Source organism: Centropristis striata, chromosome 24, assembly GCF_030273125.1.
Source record: "Centropristis striata isolate RG_2023a ecotype Rhode Island chromosome 24, C.striata_1.0, whole genome shotgun sequence".
NCBI lineage: Eukaryota > Metazoa > Chordata > Actinopteri > Perciformes > Serranidae > Centropristis > Centropristis striata.
This window is the reverse complement of record NC_081540.1, coordinates 16,931,183-16,948,260: the sequence shown is the minus strand read 5'-3', so window position 1 is coordinate 16,948,260 and position 17,078 is coordinate 16,931,183. Positions and strand designations below refer to the sequence as shown.

General features: G+C 38.6%; 1 protein-coding gene and 1 non-coding gene across 2 annotated transcripts in view; one reads left to right on the top strand and one right to left on the bottom strand.

Annotated features, from left to right (window-relative positions):
• Window positions 1–210: 210 nt before the first annotated feature.
• Window positions 211–396, top strand: LOC131967588 (U2 spliceosomal RNA). The gene has a single exon (XR_009393730.1). It is a non-coding gene; the product is annotated as a U2 spliceosomal RNA (small nuclear RNA).
• Window positions 397–2,135: 1,739 nt separating this feature from the next.
• Window positions 2,136–17,078, bottom strand: part of ankrd10a (ankyrin repeat domain 10a) — a 17,765-nt gene continuing 2,822 nt past the window's right edge. The window contains exons 2-6 of the mRNA XM_059327805.1: window positions 16,172–16,324; window positions 15,274–15,365; window positions 7,925–8,151; window positions 6,458–6,538; window positions 2,136–6,368 (exon numbers count right to left, since the gene is read on the bottom strand). Coding sequence (XP_059183788.1) covers window positions 6,022–6,368; window positions 6,458–6,538; window positions 7,925–8,151; window positions 15,274–15,365; window positions 16,172–16,324 — 900 coding nt within the window. The 3' untranslated portion in view covers window positions 2,136–6,021. The remainder of the gene's footprint in view (window positions 6,369–6,457; window positions 6,539–7,924; window positions 8,152–15,273; window positions 15,366–16,171; window positions 16,325–17,078) is intronic.

Below are 17,078 nucleotides of genomic sequence, written 5' to 3'. Positions count from 1 at the left end.
TAGTTTTAGTTTCCCTCTCACTCCTCCACAGTCCAGATAAGAGCTGTATCCCAAAGTCAAGGATCCTTCCTTGGTAGGATCCTTCCTTCAGAGTCGGGTCCTCTGGAGGCGAGGCCAGAGTCCTTCCTTTCACTGGTGTAACGCACAAATGTGACAGCCTTCGGAGTGTGCAACTGTGTCATTGCGTAATTGGACGTCCTGCTTAAATTCAGCGCCGCTTTCGGCCTTTTGGCTAAGATCAAGTGTAGTATCTGTTCTTATCAGTTGAATAAAAATAAATAAATAAATTCAGCGCCGCAATTTCAAAATCAGTTCACGACATGGATGTGTCTTTGGCATCAGCACTCTGACACATATTTGTGAAAATGGAAGAAGATTTTATCAAGTAAAAGCCACAAAGTGGATTAAACCTGAATATTTCACTGATCCTGGCTGAATTTGGCCGCTACTTAGTTTCATAAAAGCAGCGGAGCATAATCATCATGGAAATATGTTCTGTGATTTTTTATTTTACAGTACAGTACAATAACAGTTATTTATAAATAACAATAACGGATAATAGCGGACTTTCGGTCCCTGTAAACACAATAAAGAAATGTATAACTTTCTGAATGGCATAGTTGCACATAGTACATCATCATCTGACGCATATAAATTAATTAACAATACCTTTAGCGGCTGAGACACATTAATTAACTGGCAATGTATCAAGATGATGTTTATTATCTTTAGCTAAATATTCTTTCATTTGTTTATTCATATGTTTTGCTTGACTTTGAATACAAGTTTTGTAAGTTATGTGATAACATTCAGTGTAAACTGAAAATACTTATATTACTATATATTTAAATGCATATTGCGCCGCCGGCGTCGCTGTTTCTACGCTCGCCATTTTTCAATCTCCCGGTAGACCGGTGTGTGCAAGGCATTATGGGTACTCAAGGTGCACGGAGGATACACACATGCATCCTTGGAATTTGGGTAAAAGAAGGACTCTGTCCTCTGGAGGATCCGGGACATTGGGACAGTCCTTCGATAAATGTTGATGACGCAGTATCCTTCAAGTTCACTACATTTAGCAAAACAGCTTTAGTCACTTTTCAGGTCAAGTTTAAAATGAAAAACACAATCAACTAGGACTGCGCGCAGTACTGAACGGGCCCTCGCAGTCCACGCGTGTCGGGGCATGCTGCCGTCAAAGTTTGTGCGTTACAGGGACCAGTCTATACCACCCCTATGAATTTCATTGCCTTAAGTCTTATGGTCTGGGCACAGTGAGACTTATTAAATTAAACTGCCGCCAGAGCGCCACCTAGGGGCCGATCAATAAAACCTTCAAGGGTTATCCTCAGGAGGGCATTGACAATAAGTATACCAAGTTTGGTGTTAATCCGACCAACCAATGTGGAGATATAAAATACTTCAATTTAAAGAGCGCCACCTAGTGGTCATCGGCCAAAATTTTGCACAGAGCCTCAGGGGCTCATGGGGAAGTAGTAACCTGAGTTTCATGTCATTCAGACACACCAATGTGGAGATATGCAACACTTTGTGTTTTGTGTTGAAAATAGCGCCATCTGCAGGAAGTTATCATTTAATAACTTGAGTATTCTTTTGGTAATCAAAATTCTTTTAATAACTTTTTGTCATGAGGGTCCATAGATGCTGTGTGCAAAGTTTGGTGCAAAACAATGAAATTGCCTCGGAGGAGTTCGAAAAAGTAGGTTTACGACATTTCGCGAATTTGCGGAAAAAAACGGTAGGCGAAAATGGGAGTGGCCTATATCACGAGATTCAGCACAACTCAGTGAACGCGTGGATATAAGTTTTTTGAATGTGCGATAAAGTATGTGGGAGTTATTAGCCAAAACGCGCTTTCCTTTATTATAGCGCCACCTAGTGGTGAAAATTCAGGATTACAAAAGATTATAAAATTTTTCGCCATGTGTGACTTATATTTAAAGTTTCATGAGTTTTGGGGTATGTTCAGGCAGTGAAATATGCGATCATTTGGGAAGAAGAATAATAATAAAAAAAAAAATAATAAATAATCATTCGAAATACAATAGGGACCTCGCAGGTCGTTGCCTGCTCGGGCCCTAATAAGTCTTTTCCGCTAAGACGACTTAGGAAACACTTTTTATTCAATGTAAAAAATGAAGATACTGATAAAAAATCCCTTAATACATTTTAAAAAATCCACTCAATTTGCACAATTTTTTTTATGAAACTGCAAAACATGTTTTCTAATAACAAGAGGCATGAGTATAAAACGTTCCCACACGATAGTGTTTACAAAAAGAGGCACACTGTCTATTTGTTACAATCATCCCAAAGACTCCCCTACACTATGCTTATAAAATTACAGTACAGATTTGAATACAAACATCCATCTGCTCTAAAACATAAATAAATGATTTCAAAATAAAAGAAGCACAAATCGTATTCCCTTTGGTAAATCAAGGCTATCAGGAGTGTGTGATCAGACATCAACACACAAAACGCCACATAACCGGACAGCTGTAACAGTGCAAAGCAGCCAGCAGAGCAGAGACACACATCAATACTGTAAATACAGAAATGTTTTGGATGGAACTTTGTTGGGTTTTCACATTCATTGAGGACGGATGTAGTTTAGAACAGGACGTTAGGAAAGTCAGAGTTTAACACTGGCCTTAAAGAAACTGTCAACATGAAGCTCGAACAGTAAACTGGAAACAAATGCATAATTGACCTATGGCTAAACCACGCCCCTAAAAGCGATGAGCCAATCACAATGCTCATAGCTAACCCAATACACTTGGACATTCTCTGCTTCCACGTCCATTGAAATGCATTAGAGTTAGTCAGTTTTCATTCATTTTTTTATGTTTTTTCTTGACATTTTAAGTTTAAAACGTCAGCCTAACCCTTTCTAACATTAGGCTAAAGTTAGCTAATGTTAGTCTAACCCTTTCTAACGTTAGGCTAGTACATTTTTGCCTGGAGTTGAAGCTTTTCATCGACCTTCTCAACAATAAAATTATTAATATAACCCTCCAATGCATAGCTAAGGCCCTTTTGGTGACTTCGAGATGATATATAATCTTTCTGATCAAAATCAAAACTAATCATTTGCCTCCTGTGAAATGTCTCCCACTGTGACAGCTGCCATAGCGCCTGTCACCCAATGTTGACTGTTTGTGAGTGAGTGGAGGGGGCGGGGCTTAGCCATAGGTCAATTATCTTGAACAGATTAGAGAAGCAGACACGATGGAGGCTGGCCAGTGAAGAATTCAGTCACACCAGCAAACCTTTCAACACAAATCTGACCTCTTATGTATGAATCCAACATTTGCCTTACAAATATTAGTCTTATATTTAATTTTCTTTAAGCATATCGCCTTTTTCTCTATCAACCATAGATCAGAGGCTTTTCTGCTCTATTCAAAGCCACCAGACTCCCTAGACAAAAACAGTCATTTTACCGAGCAGAATACAGGTCTGTGGAGCTACTGTCAATGTTGCTCCATTAGAGACTCAACCACTTGACTGGTTACTGGAGCCAAAGGTTAAAGGTTAAACAAAGATTAATTATCAGGGGTTTCCCAGTTTTTGCTTCTCCCCGTTTTGATTTTGACGAGCCACTCAAGCAGTGATTTTCAATCCAAAGGTCCTAGATCTATCAAATGACAACTTTCAGTAGCTGCAAAGCTGTCAGATTTATTGTTTCAACTGAGTTTACTTCAGTTCTGACACTATGGATACCTGGCAACCTCACTATGACTGAATAAAGGCCTGTAAGAGCCTGTTTACACTTGGATTTAATGGGCGAAAGTGGTCAACGTTAAGTGTAAACTGGGTCCAATTATCATCGGATCACCCAGACCCCTCACTATGGAGTTAGATTTGTGCCAAAATGTTTAAACAACACTTTTTCATATTAAAAAAAAAAAATTAATTATCAATCTAATTAATATCGAATACAAAACTTAAACAAAAAAACTCTGGGGCAGTTGCAGCTCAGCTGTCAGTCAAAACGCATTAGCCAATAGGAATGCACCCAGAGAAACCCGCCCACACGTGAAATTTGTGCCAGAACCGCAAGTGAAAAGGCTGCAAACACAAAGACAGAATCGCAAAAGCAAAACCAGCAGCAAACAAACAAAAAAACTTAAAGACAGATTTCTTCTGCAATTACACAAATAATTTGATTGCAAGTTTTGAATTTTGTCTTTGACATTTTGATTAATATTTTTTTGTTTGAACATTTTGGCACAAATCTAACTCCATACTCACCGAGGTGCTCGAGGCATTTGACCACATATAATTTGTAATGTAGTGGTGGTTGCAAGATGTAATATATTTGAGCTTCTAGCGATGTGGTGTAAGTAGTAATGAAACCTGTCAGGGGTCAACTGGACCCCTTGGAGACGCATGACACACACAACTGTAAACGGCCATGTGTCTCATGTGTTCACTTGTGATCCGATCATTTTAAAACCAAGTGTAAACAGGGTCATAGAAACTAGCTGTCCAAATTCCATGGAAACTAATTCAGACTTCTCCTAAACCACTTTCTTATTAAATTTTTTTCCTACAATATAGCATATTAAAAAACATCAGTTTGAGTTGGGAGAAATGTAATTACATTGTAGTAATGCTCGGCTAGGTGATCCAATATGGGGTGAAGGTGTCTCTGTTCAAGATTATCTTTGGCGTCAGATTTGAGTAGATATTAGCCCCTTTCATAGTGCCGTCCCGCAAATGTCTCGCTATATTGCCGGAAAGATCTGTGCCGGCTTTTCGCCTCAGGGCGTTCATAGTGATCCTGCAAAGGCAAAGTGGTATTCTGCCCTTTCATAGTGCAGTCTGGCGTCGTGAAATGAGGTGGAGGAGACAATAGTCAGAGCAGCAGCAGTGCTGAGCAGTAGCACAGTGCTAATAGGCTACATAGTTAGCACTGTAGCAGTACAGTGTGTATGTGCTGCAGCAGCATGTGTTCACTTAGCGACCTCCGTTTGTTTACATCAAGCACCGGACACTGTGCACAGTTAGCGCTGCTGGTTTGTTTACGATCAGTGGTGGACACCACGTGTACAAGGTTATAATAGTTTTGGATTTTTCATTAGTTTTAGTTTCATTGTGAATTTTTGTTTTGAAATTCAGTTAGTTTTAATTAGTTTCTAGAGTAAATTTGCTAGTTTTAGTTGAGTTTTTATTAGTTTTAGTGTTAGTTTTAGTTTTTTGTAATGGGCTATGTGTTGGGTGCAAGATTCAAAGAGATCATTATACATTTTGCCTTTATTTCCTTTGGTTTATCCATCTTAGCCCCAATAAAGTTATTAACTCTTGCAGTTCTTTGGTCCAAGTGTAGACATCCCAGTCTCAGTAAACATATTTACCATGTGTTCTTGTAGGTTCACTAACAGAATCCTCTTTCTAATAGAAATACTGGATTATGTATGAAAAAAGTTGACAATGTCGAAAACAAAGGACATTTTCACTATAATTATAGCTACTTTTAGTTCGTTTTTTAACCACACAATACAGTTTCAATTAGTTATCTTTTTTTTTTTAAACTCTCGTTTTTATTTTTATTTCAGTTAACAAGAATGTTTTTTCAATTCTACTTTTTTCGTTAGTTCGGTTAACTATAATAACCTTGGTGTACACTTAGCATGCTGGTTTGTTTACAATAAACGGCGGGCGCTGTGCACAGGTAGCTATGGCGGCCGCAGTGAACAGTGATTGGATGACCGTCGGACCAAGTGGGAGGCGTGTGTTTGACGTCACATTTTCCGCCTCTGTGACTCCCTCTGGAGGCAGAAAATTGATGGATCATTTGATCCCGGCCTGCCGCTTCGGACACGTTCATAGTGGAGGCGAGACGTTACAGAGCCGTAAATATCCCGGCATGAAATAGCACTATGAAAGGGGCTATTGAAATGTTTCGTCATATTTCCAATAATGTGAGCGCGCTGTTTAATGCAAGTGAAGAGAAGCATATGAAACAGACCCCTGGCTGTGAGGACTGACTGTCTATGAGTTGTGGTAGACGTGGATGTATCTGTGCTCAGCCTGGATGCTGCTGCTGTAGTCCCGGCAGCTGCTGTCGCTCAGCTCCTCCGCTGTGTCTCCGAAGCCGTGGTAGTGTCCGTAGTGCAGGAAGTCGGCGGTGTCCGCTCCCGTTAGCTCCCGCCAGGCCGGCCGGTGGGACACACAGCTGCTGGGACTGCCGCTCAGATGCAGGGAGCCGCACATGTCAGAAGAGGAGCGCCAGGCGGGCGCTGCTGCTGCCTGCTGATTGGCTGTAGCGGAGGACAGCTTGGGGTCATCCTGGTCAGCATGAGGTAGAGGGTGATGCTGGAGGGCTTTGGTGGCATCATCTGCTTTTTCAAAAGTTTTTTGTACTTCGTTAGTTTCGGACCTTTTTTCCATCAAAATAAATCAACATTTTAATGAGAAAAAATCCCACCTGAGCTGAGCTCCTGAGCAGACTCCATGTTCATGCTCTCCAGCTGCTCCTCTGCACTGCTCTGCACCTGCACCAGCACATCTGCAGCAGGACATCAAACAGCTGTTAGCATTTTTACATTTTGTGTTTTTAGAGTTGATTAGGCCTTTTGTCATTACCAGTTAACTACTATTTTAATGTATTCAAAAATATATTTATTTTGTTTTTAAATAAGACTAGAGGAACAGCACCTGAAAAATATTAAAATCCAGTGACCACTTGCACAATATAGTGTGACGTATAAGCGTTTGTTCCTGTCCAGTATACAGCAGCGTTTTTATCGCCCAGCCTTACTATAGTGTTACCATTTGTTTAATAATTTAACATGTTTTTATCATTTTTATTGTTTTCACCTTTGTGTCTTAAAATACTGAGGTTAGCCAGTCAGCTAACGTTAGCCTAGCTGGCTACTAAACTGAAGAAAAGCCCTGTCAGGTCTATGAGAAGTGTGTGCTTAGCTCTCTTGGCTTTTCATCAGTCATTATTTCTCCTCCGTGAGCTTTCACTCGTTTCCAGCTGATGCTGAGCCAGAGAGACCTTGCATTAGCTTAGCTGTGAAAACTGGCTGACAGTGCTAAACCGAGTGATTAGCTAACGCCACCAACGGTTTTGTAAGACTGAAACTGATTATCAAAATGATTAAAAACACTCTTTTCGGTAAATACTATGAAATATATGTACACAGTGAAATGAGAAAATATTACATATAATACATATTTTCCAACGTGCATGCCCCCTCGTGAGACAATTTTGTACATTTTTAAGAAAAATGCATCGATCTTGTGCACTTTGAGAGATAAAATGAGATCACATTACATTTTCACAGTCGGGAGACACCGTATTATAGAATCTTTGTTATCCAACTTTTTACGGTGCTGCTGTTAGCTGGCTTTTTTCCATAAAAAGCCCAAATTTAGTGGCCTCTCGCAGATTCTCATGCCACTACTCCATTATATACATTGATCTTAATCATTGCATATTTTAATTAATCATTGTAAAGGAGGATAAAGGTTCTCGTATGTTATAGGCAGCTGATTTTGACAGTCTTCTTGTAAATTCTGTGGTGGATTGTGTTAACACACTGTGCTCTTATTTTGAAAGCATGTGTGTTTAGCGACAGGATGTAGTTCAGACCGTTAGGCACAGTTTAGCCTTTTGTGATTAAAAAAACTTGAATTGTCAGCTAATGCTAACCGAACGGCGTATGCAACAGTGTGTTTGGATGGTTTGGATCACCTGGGACCGGCCCAGCTGGCATAGTCTGTAATTAATGGGAAACCCTGGCGCACATGTGTTTGTGTGCGCGCATCGGGGCGGAACTTCACCTTTGGGAACTTTGGGGGGGGGGGGCCCAACACTACTATGATCTCGCCAAACTTGGAGCCATCATGATTATAGTCACAGTATGAATTGAAATGAATGTCTTACTATCAGCTCCCCTGGCTCTCTTCATGTGACCAGCGTCCACGGCGGTCAGCAGCCTCTTCCTGCTGAGCAGGCCCTGACCACAGGGGGCGCTGTTCTCCACTCTGTTCACATGGAGTCCACTGAGCTGCAGCAGGTGCTTCTTGGTTTTGGAGATGAAGCCGAAACAGTCGAGGAAGCCGTGAGACTGTGCCAGGTCTGCTGCCGTCTGTCCACTGGCATTCCTTAAACTGAACAAGAAGGAAGTGTGAGACAAACTGTTTCCTGTTAGACATCACACTGTTTCATCTCTAACAGTCTGACTGCATCCTGCACTCTCCACTGACACTGATCCCACTGCATCACATTCATTCTGCTACATGAATAAAATCTTACTAAAATAATATAGAACTTCTGATAGAATGTGGACAAAAATTCAAATATATTTAGAATTTTGTGTTATTTCAAACATTTACGATTAAAAACAAATTGAAAATCAATGCTAATTGCAGAAAAATCTATCCTCTGTAGTATGAACAATAAAGTACATTTGAGATGAATTTGCAGTTTAAACAACCCAGTCCTATAATGTTAGTTAGGTCATCCTAGCTCCACCTCCTTTACATAAAATGAAAAGTCTCCTAACTAGGCTCTGACATCATTTATCTTCCTCAATATCAGAGAAGAAAATTTAATTTGAAAGAATTGGAATGACTCATTATGAATGGGCATATCTCCAGTAAGTCAAGAGAAGACAGAAAAAGCTTGTAGCAAAGTCCAAACAATAAGTAAATACTTTCTGTGAAGGTTATAATTATAAAGGATTATTAGCATACTCATAATATATTATTTTGTATTAAGCGTTAATAACCATGCATGACAACTTATAACAAGGTTCATAAGGCAGCTTGCATTATGCATTAAACCTGTATGCAAGCTTCCTACATACATACATACATATATATATATATATATATATATATATATATATATATATATATATATATATATATATATAAAATATATATATATATATATATATATATATACACACACATACTACAGTGGCCCTCACTTTTAAGTGTCTTCTGGAAACACTTCTGTTGTGTTGTGGTCTTTGCAGTGTTTTCTAAATGCTCCGCTTGTGTTGTCAAATTGATGATGTTTTCTCAATTTGCTTGTGTTTTGTGTATTTGCATGTGTTTTCTTAAGTCGCAGCGCTGTGAGCTCTCAGGGCCACCGTAATATACACTTGTAAATTTGAAATTCTTCATTGAGCATGATTGAAAGTTCAAGAAAAAAATCTAATTCTATGTTTTTTTGTGTTCAAAATGTTAAAAGTGAAAAAATAATATCAGGTCATATAGGTGAGGTTATGCTGAAAAAAAAATACCAACAGGGCATGGTAAACATTTTTTAAGTGGTATGTACAATAGTTGTATGATAAAATAAGACCAAATGAGAACTTATGAGAAGTTTTTTTTCCCCAGCTGCAAGTTATTATGAATATGAACCTATAATACAGTATGTCAAGCATTTATAATACTATATAAACTTGGTTATAAGTCATGAGGGGCCGTATAGCCCATAATTCATTCTTCCCTCTCACATTCACAGTTTTACCTCTCACATACACAAAAAACATGTATTATGTGTGTATGTGAGGGAAGAATGGTCATGATAAGTTGTCATGCATGGCTTTGAACAAACAGTTCTAGAAAGTCTAAGTCTTAAGTCTAAATGAAGTAGAATGTCTTATAAATGGGCTTACGATACCAGATCGGTTTTAGTGGGGCGGCATAGCTAACCTATTGTTCATTTTGTGATAAAAGCACCAAATTTGGTACATATGTAGCTTAATATATTTGGAAAAAGACTGGATATTGGGGCATCGCATATTCGCATTCTGATGACCATGGCTGGCAATTTTCCAGAATGGCGGCCAGCTGTTACAAGTAGATAGAACCTGGGCCTCCAAGCTGCTGTTTACATGTTTACAATACCACATATATTAATTACATCAAAGCTCAAATGAAAATATGTTTTTTGACAATGTAAAACAATAACAAATTAAAGAAAATGCAACAAAATGGGGAGATTGCCTCTGCATGTTATTGTAATAAATGGACTCCTTGGCGTTCTGATGTTCTGTCCGCGGCACATTGGAGTCATCGGCCAGCAGGCGGGCTCATGGGGCTGTAGCGGGCTTCATTTTCACATCATATCTATCTTATGAAACTATGTTATGAAAAAAGATGTAAGGAATCCATTGGTAAAAAGCATGCCAGGATATCATATCAGGAAGTTGCCGTAATACGGCGCAAAGTGAGCCTATTTTAAAAATGGCTGCCACGGCAACCAGGGTCTGAGTTTGTGATGGCCCAATATCCAGTTTTGTTCCCAATATATTTATCAACACATCTGCCAAATTTGGTGCTTTTATCACAAAATGAACAATTGGTATGATATATTAACCCTATATCAGCAACCGTAACAAGCAGTCAAATCATGACAGTCAACCAAGAACCTGTTAGGAGAAGCATTTCATTTTATTCTTCCCCTGACACGTCTACTCTACTTCTTTCCCTCCACTACAGCACAACAATCTTCTTGTGATTTCTACTCCTATAGTTTGTTAGCACAGAAAGCATGCAGATCATCACTGCAGGAAGTACCTCGCCAGTTTGCCAGCTGCAGAAAGTGGAAGCGAACAACTGTAAGATGCTCGCTGACGCACATGTGGCAGATTCTGCAGTGCCTATTTGGATTGCTCCCTCTTTCTGGGATTACTCATGAAAATCGTGTTCAAATTCAATAGCTGTAAAACATCAGAGTGTTCAGGGTGTTTGAAAATGAAGCTCATGGTTATCCTTTCTTTACATATTATAGCATTAAAGCAAATCTTTATATTCAGTTCAAGATGTTAGGACAAATCAAACAGTGTCAAAATAAAAGTTAGTGTCAGAATAAATCACAACTTTCAACACACCCTCTTCATCGTTGCTGACTTGGAAATTCCCAGAGGCTGAAAAGCTCATGATGCTTATTTACTGTGAGAGTCCAAATCAGCCACAACCCATTGATTCTCTTCAAGTTATAGACAACAAAAATTGTCCTGAAGAAACGTTTAGTCTGTGCTAAACACAAGACATTACTAGGGGTGTGGCGAGATCTCGCGAGATTAAACGTGACGATATTTGTTGTTGCGTTAAAAATTTGTCTCGCGAGATTTGTGAGCTATCCAAACTTCTATTTGTGACCTGTGGAGGCAGTAATGACGTCGCAGGGGCCGTCGTTAAGAAGAGTAAGAACGAATCGAAGCGGCACAGTCCTGCTAATAAGCTAACAGTTAGCTCTGTAGCAGTACAGTGTGTATGTGCTGCTGCTGCAGGAGGTGTTAGCTTAGCGATCTCTGTTCGTTTACAACAACAACCGGGTGCACAGTTAGTGATGCCGGTTAATCGCTATAATAATAATAATCGCTATGTTCATGATCAGCGGAGATGCTGTGCATAATTAGCCATGCTGCTTTGTTAATGATCAGCTGTTGACATTGTGCACAGTTAGCGACAGCGGCCACAGTTGAGTCTCCTGTGTTTAATCCGTTGCTTGTGTGATCACGGTACCCACTTTTCCCCCTAAAAGAAACACGGCTTATATTGTTTCCACATGAAAAAAAGAAAGAAATATTGAATTGAATTTATTTTATTTTAACTTTTATAAATTTTTGTTTTAGTTTCAATTTGTGGAAGAAGAAGTTTATTAAAAGCTCATGCTTACATCATTAGTTCATCAGAGTTATAATAAAACATTTCAAAATGCATGTGCAACTCGGTTAAATAGAAGTCTGTTGGTCCAGTCATACATTGTGTCATTGTAGTTTTCTTAAAATCTCGTCTCGTGAACCCAATGTCGTGTCTCGTCTCGTGAGCTGAGAGTATCGTCACACCCCTAGACATCAAAAATTGTCCCGAAGAAACGTTTAGTCTGTGCTAAACACAAGACATTACAGTAATGAAATATTTCCTTTCCTTTAATCTCCGTTTTTGGTCTCCACCGACTCCTGAGGGAAATATTTCTTTAGCTGCTAGATGTTCAACAGAACTGATCTCATTATCGCACCGTCTGCTCAACAACAATCAACACAGTTCTACAATCATAGATGTATTACATATTTGTTACCAAATAAAAATATGACAACATTTGTCAGTGTGCCATACGTAAATACAAACACATGAGCTTTTCCGCTTTTGCATACATTGTCATTGACTCTCATCTCCATTATACAGCCCCCATTCACAAAACATTGGGACAATGTAAAAAAACGTGTTAAAGGCAGAATACAGTGATTTGCCAAAGATATTCAATGCTTAAACTGTAAAACTATATATATCCTGAATATGTTGCATACTAGAGGTGGGAAAAAAAATTGATATAGCACAGTATCGCGATATTTTGCGATTCATGGCCGCCAAGTATCAATATTTAGCATTCTGATGGCTCGTCACTATCAGCGTTTTTGTTTTTTTTCTCTTTAGCGGGCTCACTTTTAGGAATATACTGGAGATACTGGTATCATATGAAACTAGAAGATCTCAGGAATCTAAAGGCACAATGTGTCAGGATATCGTGCCGGGAAAAAATGCTGCAAAGTTATGCTTTTTTCCTGTTTCATTGATAAAAATGAGAGAGAGTGAAGCTTGTTGTTTGTGAAAGTTTGATAAAATGCTGCAGTTGTGTCATCCATACATGTTTGATATCAGTTCAGTTCAGTTTTACTTAATACTTTGTTGGTCAGGCTTTGACTCTCATTGTGGAGAAATAAAAAGACTGAAGTGAGATGAACAGACTGAGAATTTTCTCAAAACAATTAATTCAAACAATAGATCGCAATCAGGCGGTAACCTCCGGGTCTGAGCAGGGAGGCAAACCAATTAAGTGCCTTATGCAGCATTCTACCGAAAATTCCAGCAGGAGGCGCTGACGGCGGCTGCAGAAGCATTTGGGTCCATTCATTTCAATACAAAATTAGAAAAAAAATCTTCTTGATGACAGTTTGATGTTAATAGTTCAAATAATGGCCCTATTTAGAAGAAAATAGAAGATAAGAATCATATGATTTGGGGCGTGGCTACCTTTGATTGACAGGTCACTAACAAGGCGAGCCGTCATCAGGAAAGAAGCAGAACAATGTGTATCCACGGCAACGTGTCAATAAAGTTATATAACGTTATATAGATATAAAAAAGGAGGTTTAGCGGTTTGGTCTCATAACTTTGACCCTTTCACTGTATTTTCACTTAATGACAGTTTAATGTTAAAGTTTGAACGTTTTGTTCAGTAAAAAGGTTGTTCAGCGTTTGGTTGGACTAACAGACACTCCGAGGAGTCGCTGTTCAGTTTTCTGAGGTAAGTAACGTACATTTTGTTTTTGTTTTTTGCTAGCTAACACTAACATCCCAGTTAATGCTCCATTTAATGCTAACATGAATTAGCAGCAGCTTCTCTCAGTCAGGTTGAGGTGTAGTCAGTGATCAGATCCCTCTCCTCCTCCACAGTCCAGATATGGTCTGCTCCCCGTATCGGAAACAAGATGGAGACGCAAGATGGCAACGAGTGTAACGCTGAACTCGATGCTTCCAACGGGCCACAAACCAATGGGTGACGTTGGGCTACGTCCATTATTTATATACAGTCTATGATTGCAATATATTGTTTCACAATACTCACCATATCGCAAAATGCTTAAAATCGCAATAATATCGTATCGTGACTCAAGTATGAAATAAATCCGTATCATGGGGCCTCTGCTGATTCCCACCTCTAGATACACAAATACAAGATATATAAAGCTCAAACTGTAAAACTATATACACTTATCCTGAATATGATTCATACTATACTGTTTTTATTTACAAGGCATCCCAACTTTTTTGGAATCGGGGTTGTACAACGTAAAGCGCCGCTGTTGAAGAATATACAACGCACACAAATAACTTTACATCCACCTTAATTCAGCTGTCTGGGAAGGGAAAGGCCAACGTACATCTGGAATTTTTCCACAATATATTATGGATAGACTGCTACTGGTATGATCATTTTTTAAATGATACCCAGCCCTAAAAATAACCCACATAGAGAATGCTTCAAATATTGTTGATGAATATGAGAGAGATCAAAGTAAACCAGTGTGGCCAGTTCCCTCCAAAACAGCTGATGACAATAGAAAACCCCCTTACACCAAGAGGAAAGAAATGCATTACAGAAGCTGAAAACATCTGTGCTCGCATTTTTGTTTTTTAATGCTGTTGTCCTGTCCTTGGGCTGAAATGCTAACAAAAGGTCTGCTTCTAGCTAAAACTATTAGATTTAAGCACATCATATGAGCATTTATTAGTTTAGTTTAGCATTCTTTATCTACCAGAAAGGACAAGTTGGTTGTTAGCAAGCTAGTGTTAGCCATGTGTTAGCAAGCTATTCTTAACATACAGAAATGTAGTTAGCCTAAAACTGACTTTGGATATATGACTTAGTGACAAAATGCTCTGTACGTTAAGGTAGGGCTGGGCAATATGGACCTAAAGTCATATCCCGATAAATTTAGGCTGAATATCGATATACGATATATATCCTGATATTTTTATCGCAAAGTGAGAGCGAATGTTCAGTCAAAAAAAAACAATAACGAACATTACAAAAGAACTATGACAAACCCAAGTAAAGGCAGCATTTATACATAAAGAAAGGGGAAAAAATAGAACTATATCGATATGTGCAATATGGTCCAATTCCATATCACATTTAAAAATATATCGATATATCGCCCAGCCGTACGTTAATGTTAAATATACTTTCAGTTTCAGTTTCAGGATCGCACAGTTTGCCCCTTTTGTCAATTTGTCCTCTTAAAAGTTCTGTTTTTGGGTTTGTCAGCTCAGAAACAATTAGTTCTGGCTTCTTTACCCTGTTGGTAGTACATTTGACCACACAGCAGCTTTTAGACATTTTTCTGTTGTTGACAATGAGGTTCCTTTATTGTAGTGGGGGCGGGGCTTTAATAAACTCTGTCGATATGGTAAAAAAAATAACTGCAGGCATGGCCGTTTTCAGCTTCCGTTCAAATACAGGCTGTTTTTTTATTTGGGATATCTTAGATTTCAAACATTGCGGAACATGCAGACCATGGATTGGATAGGCAGAAGTGATTTGTTTGTATTCTTAATTTTTGAACTATTTTCTGAATTTGCTGGTTTATGGCTTTGACAGGAAGGAGGACACTTTGCTAAAACCACTGAGTGTATCTTTAAATGTGAGATGTGAAGCTGCTGCTATGCTTCAAACACAAATGATAGAGGTCACTGCAGAGTACTTACTGTGGTTTAGCACCTGCTATCAACAGGACCTGGATACACTCCAAGCTACCTGAACGAGCCGCCTTGTGGATGGGAGCCTCACCTACAAAATCCTGCAGACAAGATGTCAAACATTAAGGGTCATAAAGAAGACTATTACCAACACTGCATAGCTGAACATGTGTAGCATGTGGAAGTACTGCAAGTGCATTATAGAACAGGAAATGTTGTGAAAGTGACTATTCATTTACCATCAAGGAGTTGGAGCATATGGCATTAGCTAGCTAGCATGCTAGCACATCAGCTAACATTAGTTGAACAGTGTTCTACTACACTCTACTTTAAAAAAAAACTAACTGAAACTGTATTTTGCAGTTACAAAACTAACTAAAATTATAATGAAAATGTCCTTCGTTTTCGTCTTTGTCAACTTTTTCCATACGTAAACCTTTTTGGTTGATATGAGATCTATTTCATCTATCTGGTTTTATGACTTAATAAACTTATTGGGACTGAGATGGATCAGACAAAGGAAATAAAGGAAATATTTATTGTGACTTTTTTGAATCTCGCACCCAACAAATACCCCATTACAAAACAACTAAAACTAACACTAAAACTAATAAAAACTAAACTAAAACTATGCATTCCCCCCCCCCAAAAAAACGAATTTAAACTAGCAAACTTACTCTAAAACTCATTAAAACTAACTGAATTTTAAAACAAAAATTGACAACGAAATTAAAACTAAAACTAATGAAAAATTATTATAACTTTGCTTTTACACTACATACCGGTACCAAATTGCAGGTACCGGTACCAGTTCAAATGTAAACAGCACCCAACTCTAGATATGACACATTTACATGAACGACAGTTAATGTGGTTCCACTGGTGCTGGGTGGTGTGTCGGACCGACCTGTCTGTTGACGTCAGCTCCAGCCCGAGTCAGCCACAGCACACAGTGAGGATGTCCTCCGAACGACGCCGTGTGTGTTGGTGTCTGGTTGAAGCGGCTGGTCCCTGTGTTCACCTCACAACCCATCTGCACCAGGCGCACCACACACTCCAGCTGTGTGCACAGAAACACACAACACAGGCACATAATAAGACCATTAAAAACATCTGCAAACAAAGAGTGAAGTCAATCATGACCCAGCAGGAGGTTCATGTTAATGATAGGACCTCCTGGTGTACACTAGGGCTGGGCGATATATCGATATAAAAGATATATCCATATATTTTTAAATGTGATATGGAATTAGACCATAACGCATATATCGATATAGTTCAGTAATTTTTTTTCTTTCTTTATATATAAATGCTGCCCTTACTAGGGTTTGTCATATTTTGTATGTTCATTTTTCTTTCCTCATACAAATATATTTATTTCAGAAAAAGATTGGTTTATTTCATTTTAAATATGAAATAGGCTATTTTTTAAGATATTTTTTTATTTAAATGTGCACTTTATGGAGCTTTGATGTTTAATAAAAAAGGTACTCCTGTTGTTATACAGTATTTATGTTCACTTAAATAAACGGTATCAATTAAACTACTTGTGACATGTCATATTTGGCTTTGACTGAACATTTGTTCTCACTTTGTCATAAAAATATCAAGATATATATCGTATATCGATATTCAGCCTAAATATATCGGGATATGTCTTTTGGTCCATATCGCCCAGCCCTAGTGTGCACTTAGGAACTTTTATTGTAAGAAATCTCCCACAACCCTGCTTGAATAGAGATGCTGATGTAAATTAAGAACATGAAGGTTTTTTTCAGGTTCTGTTGACAATATCACAAATATGTTTGTTATTG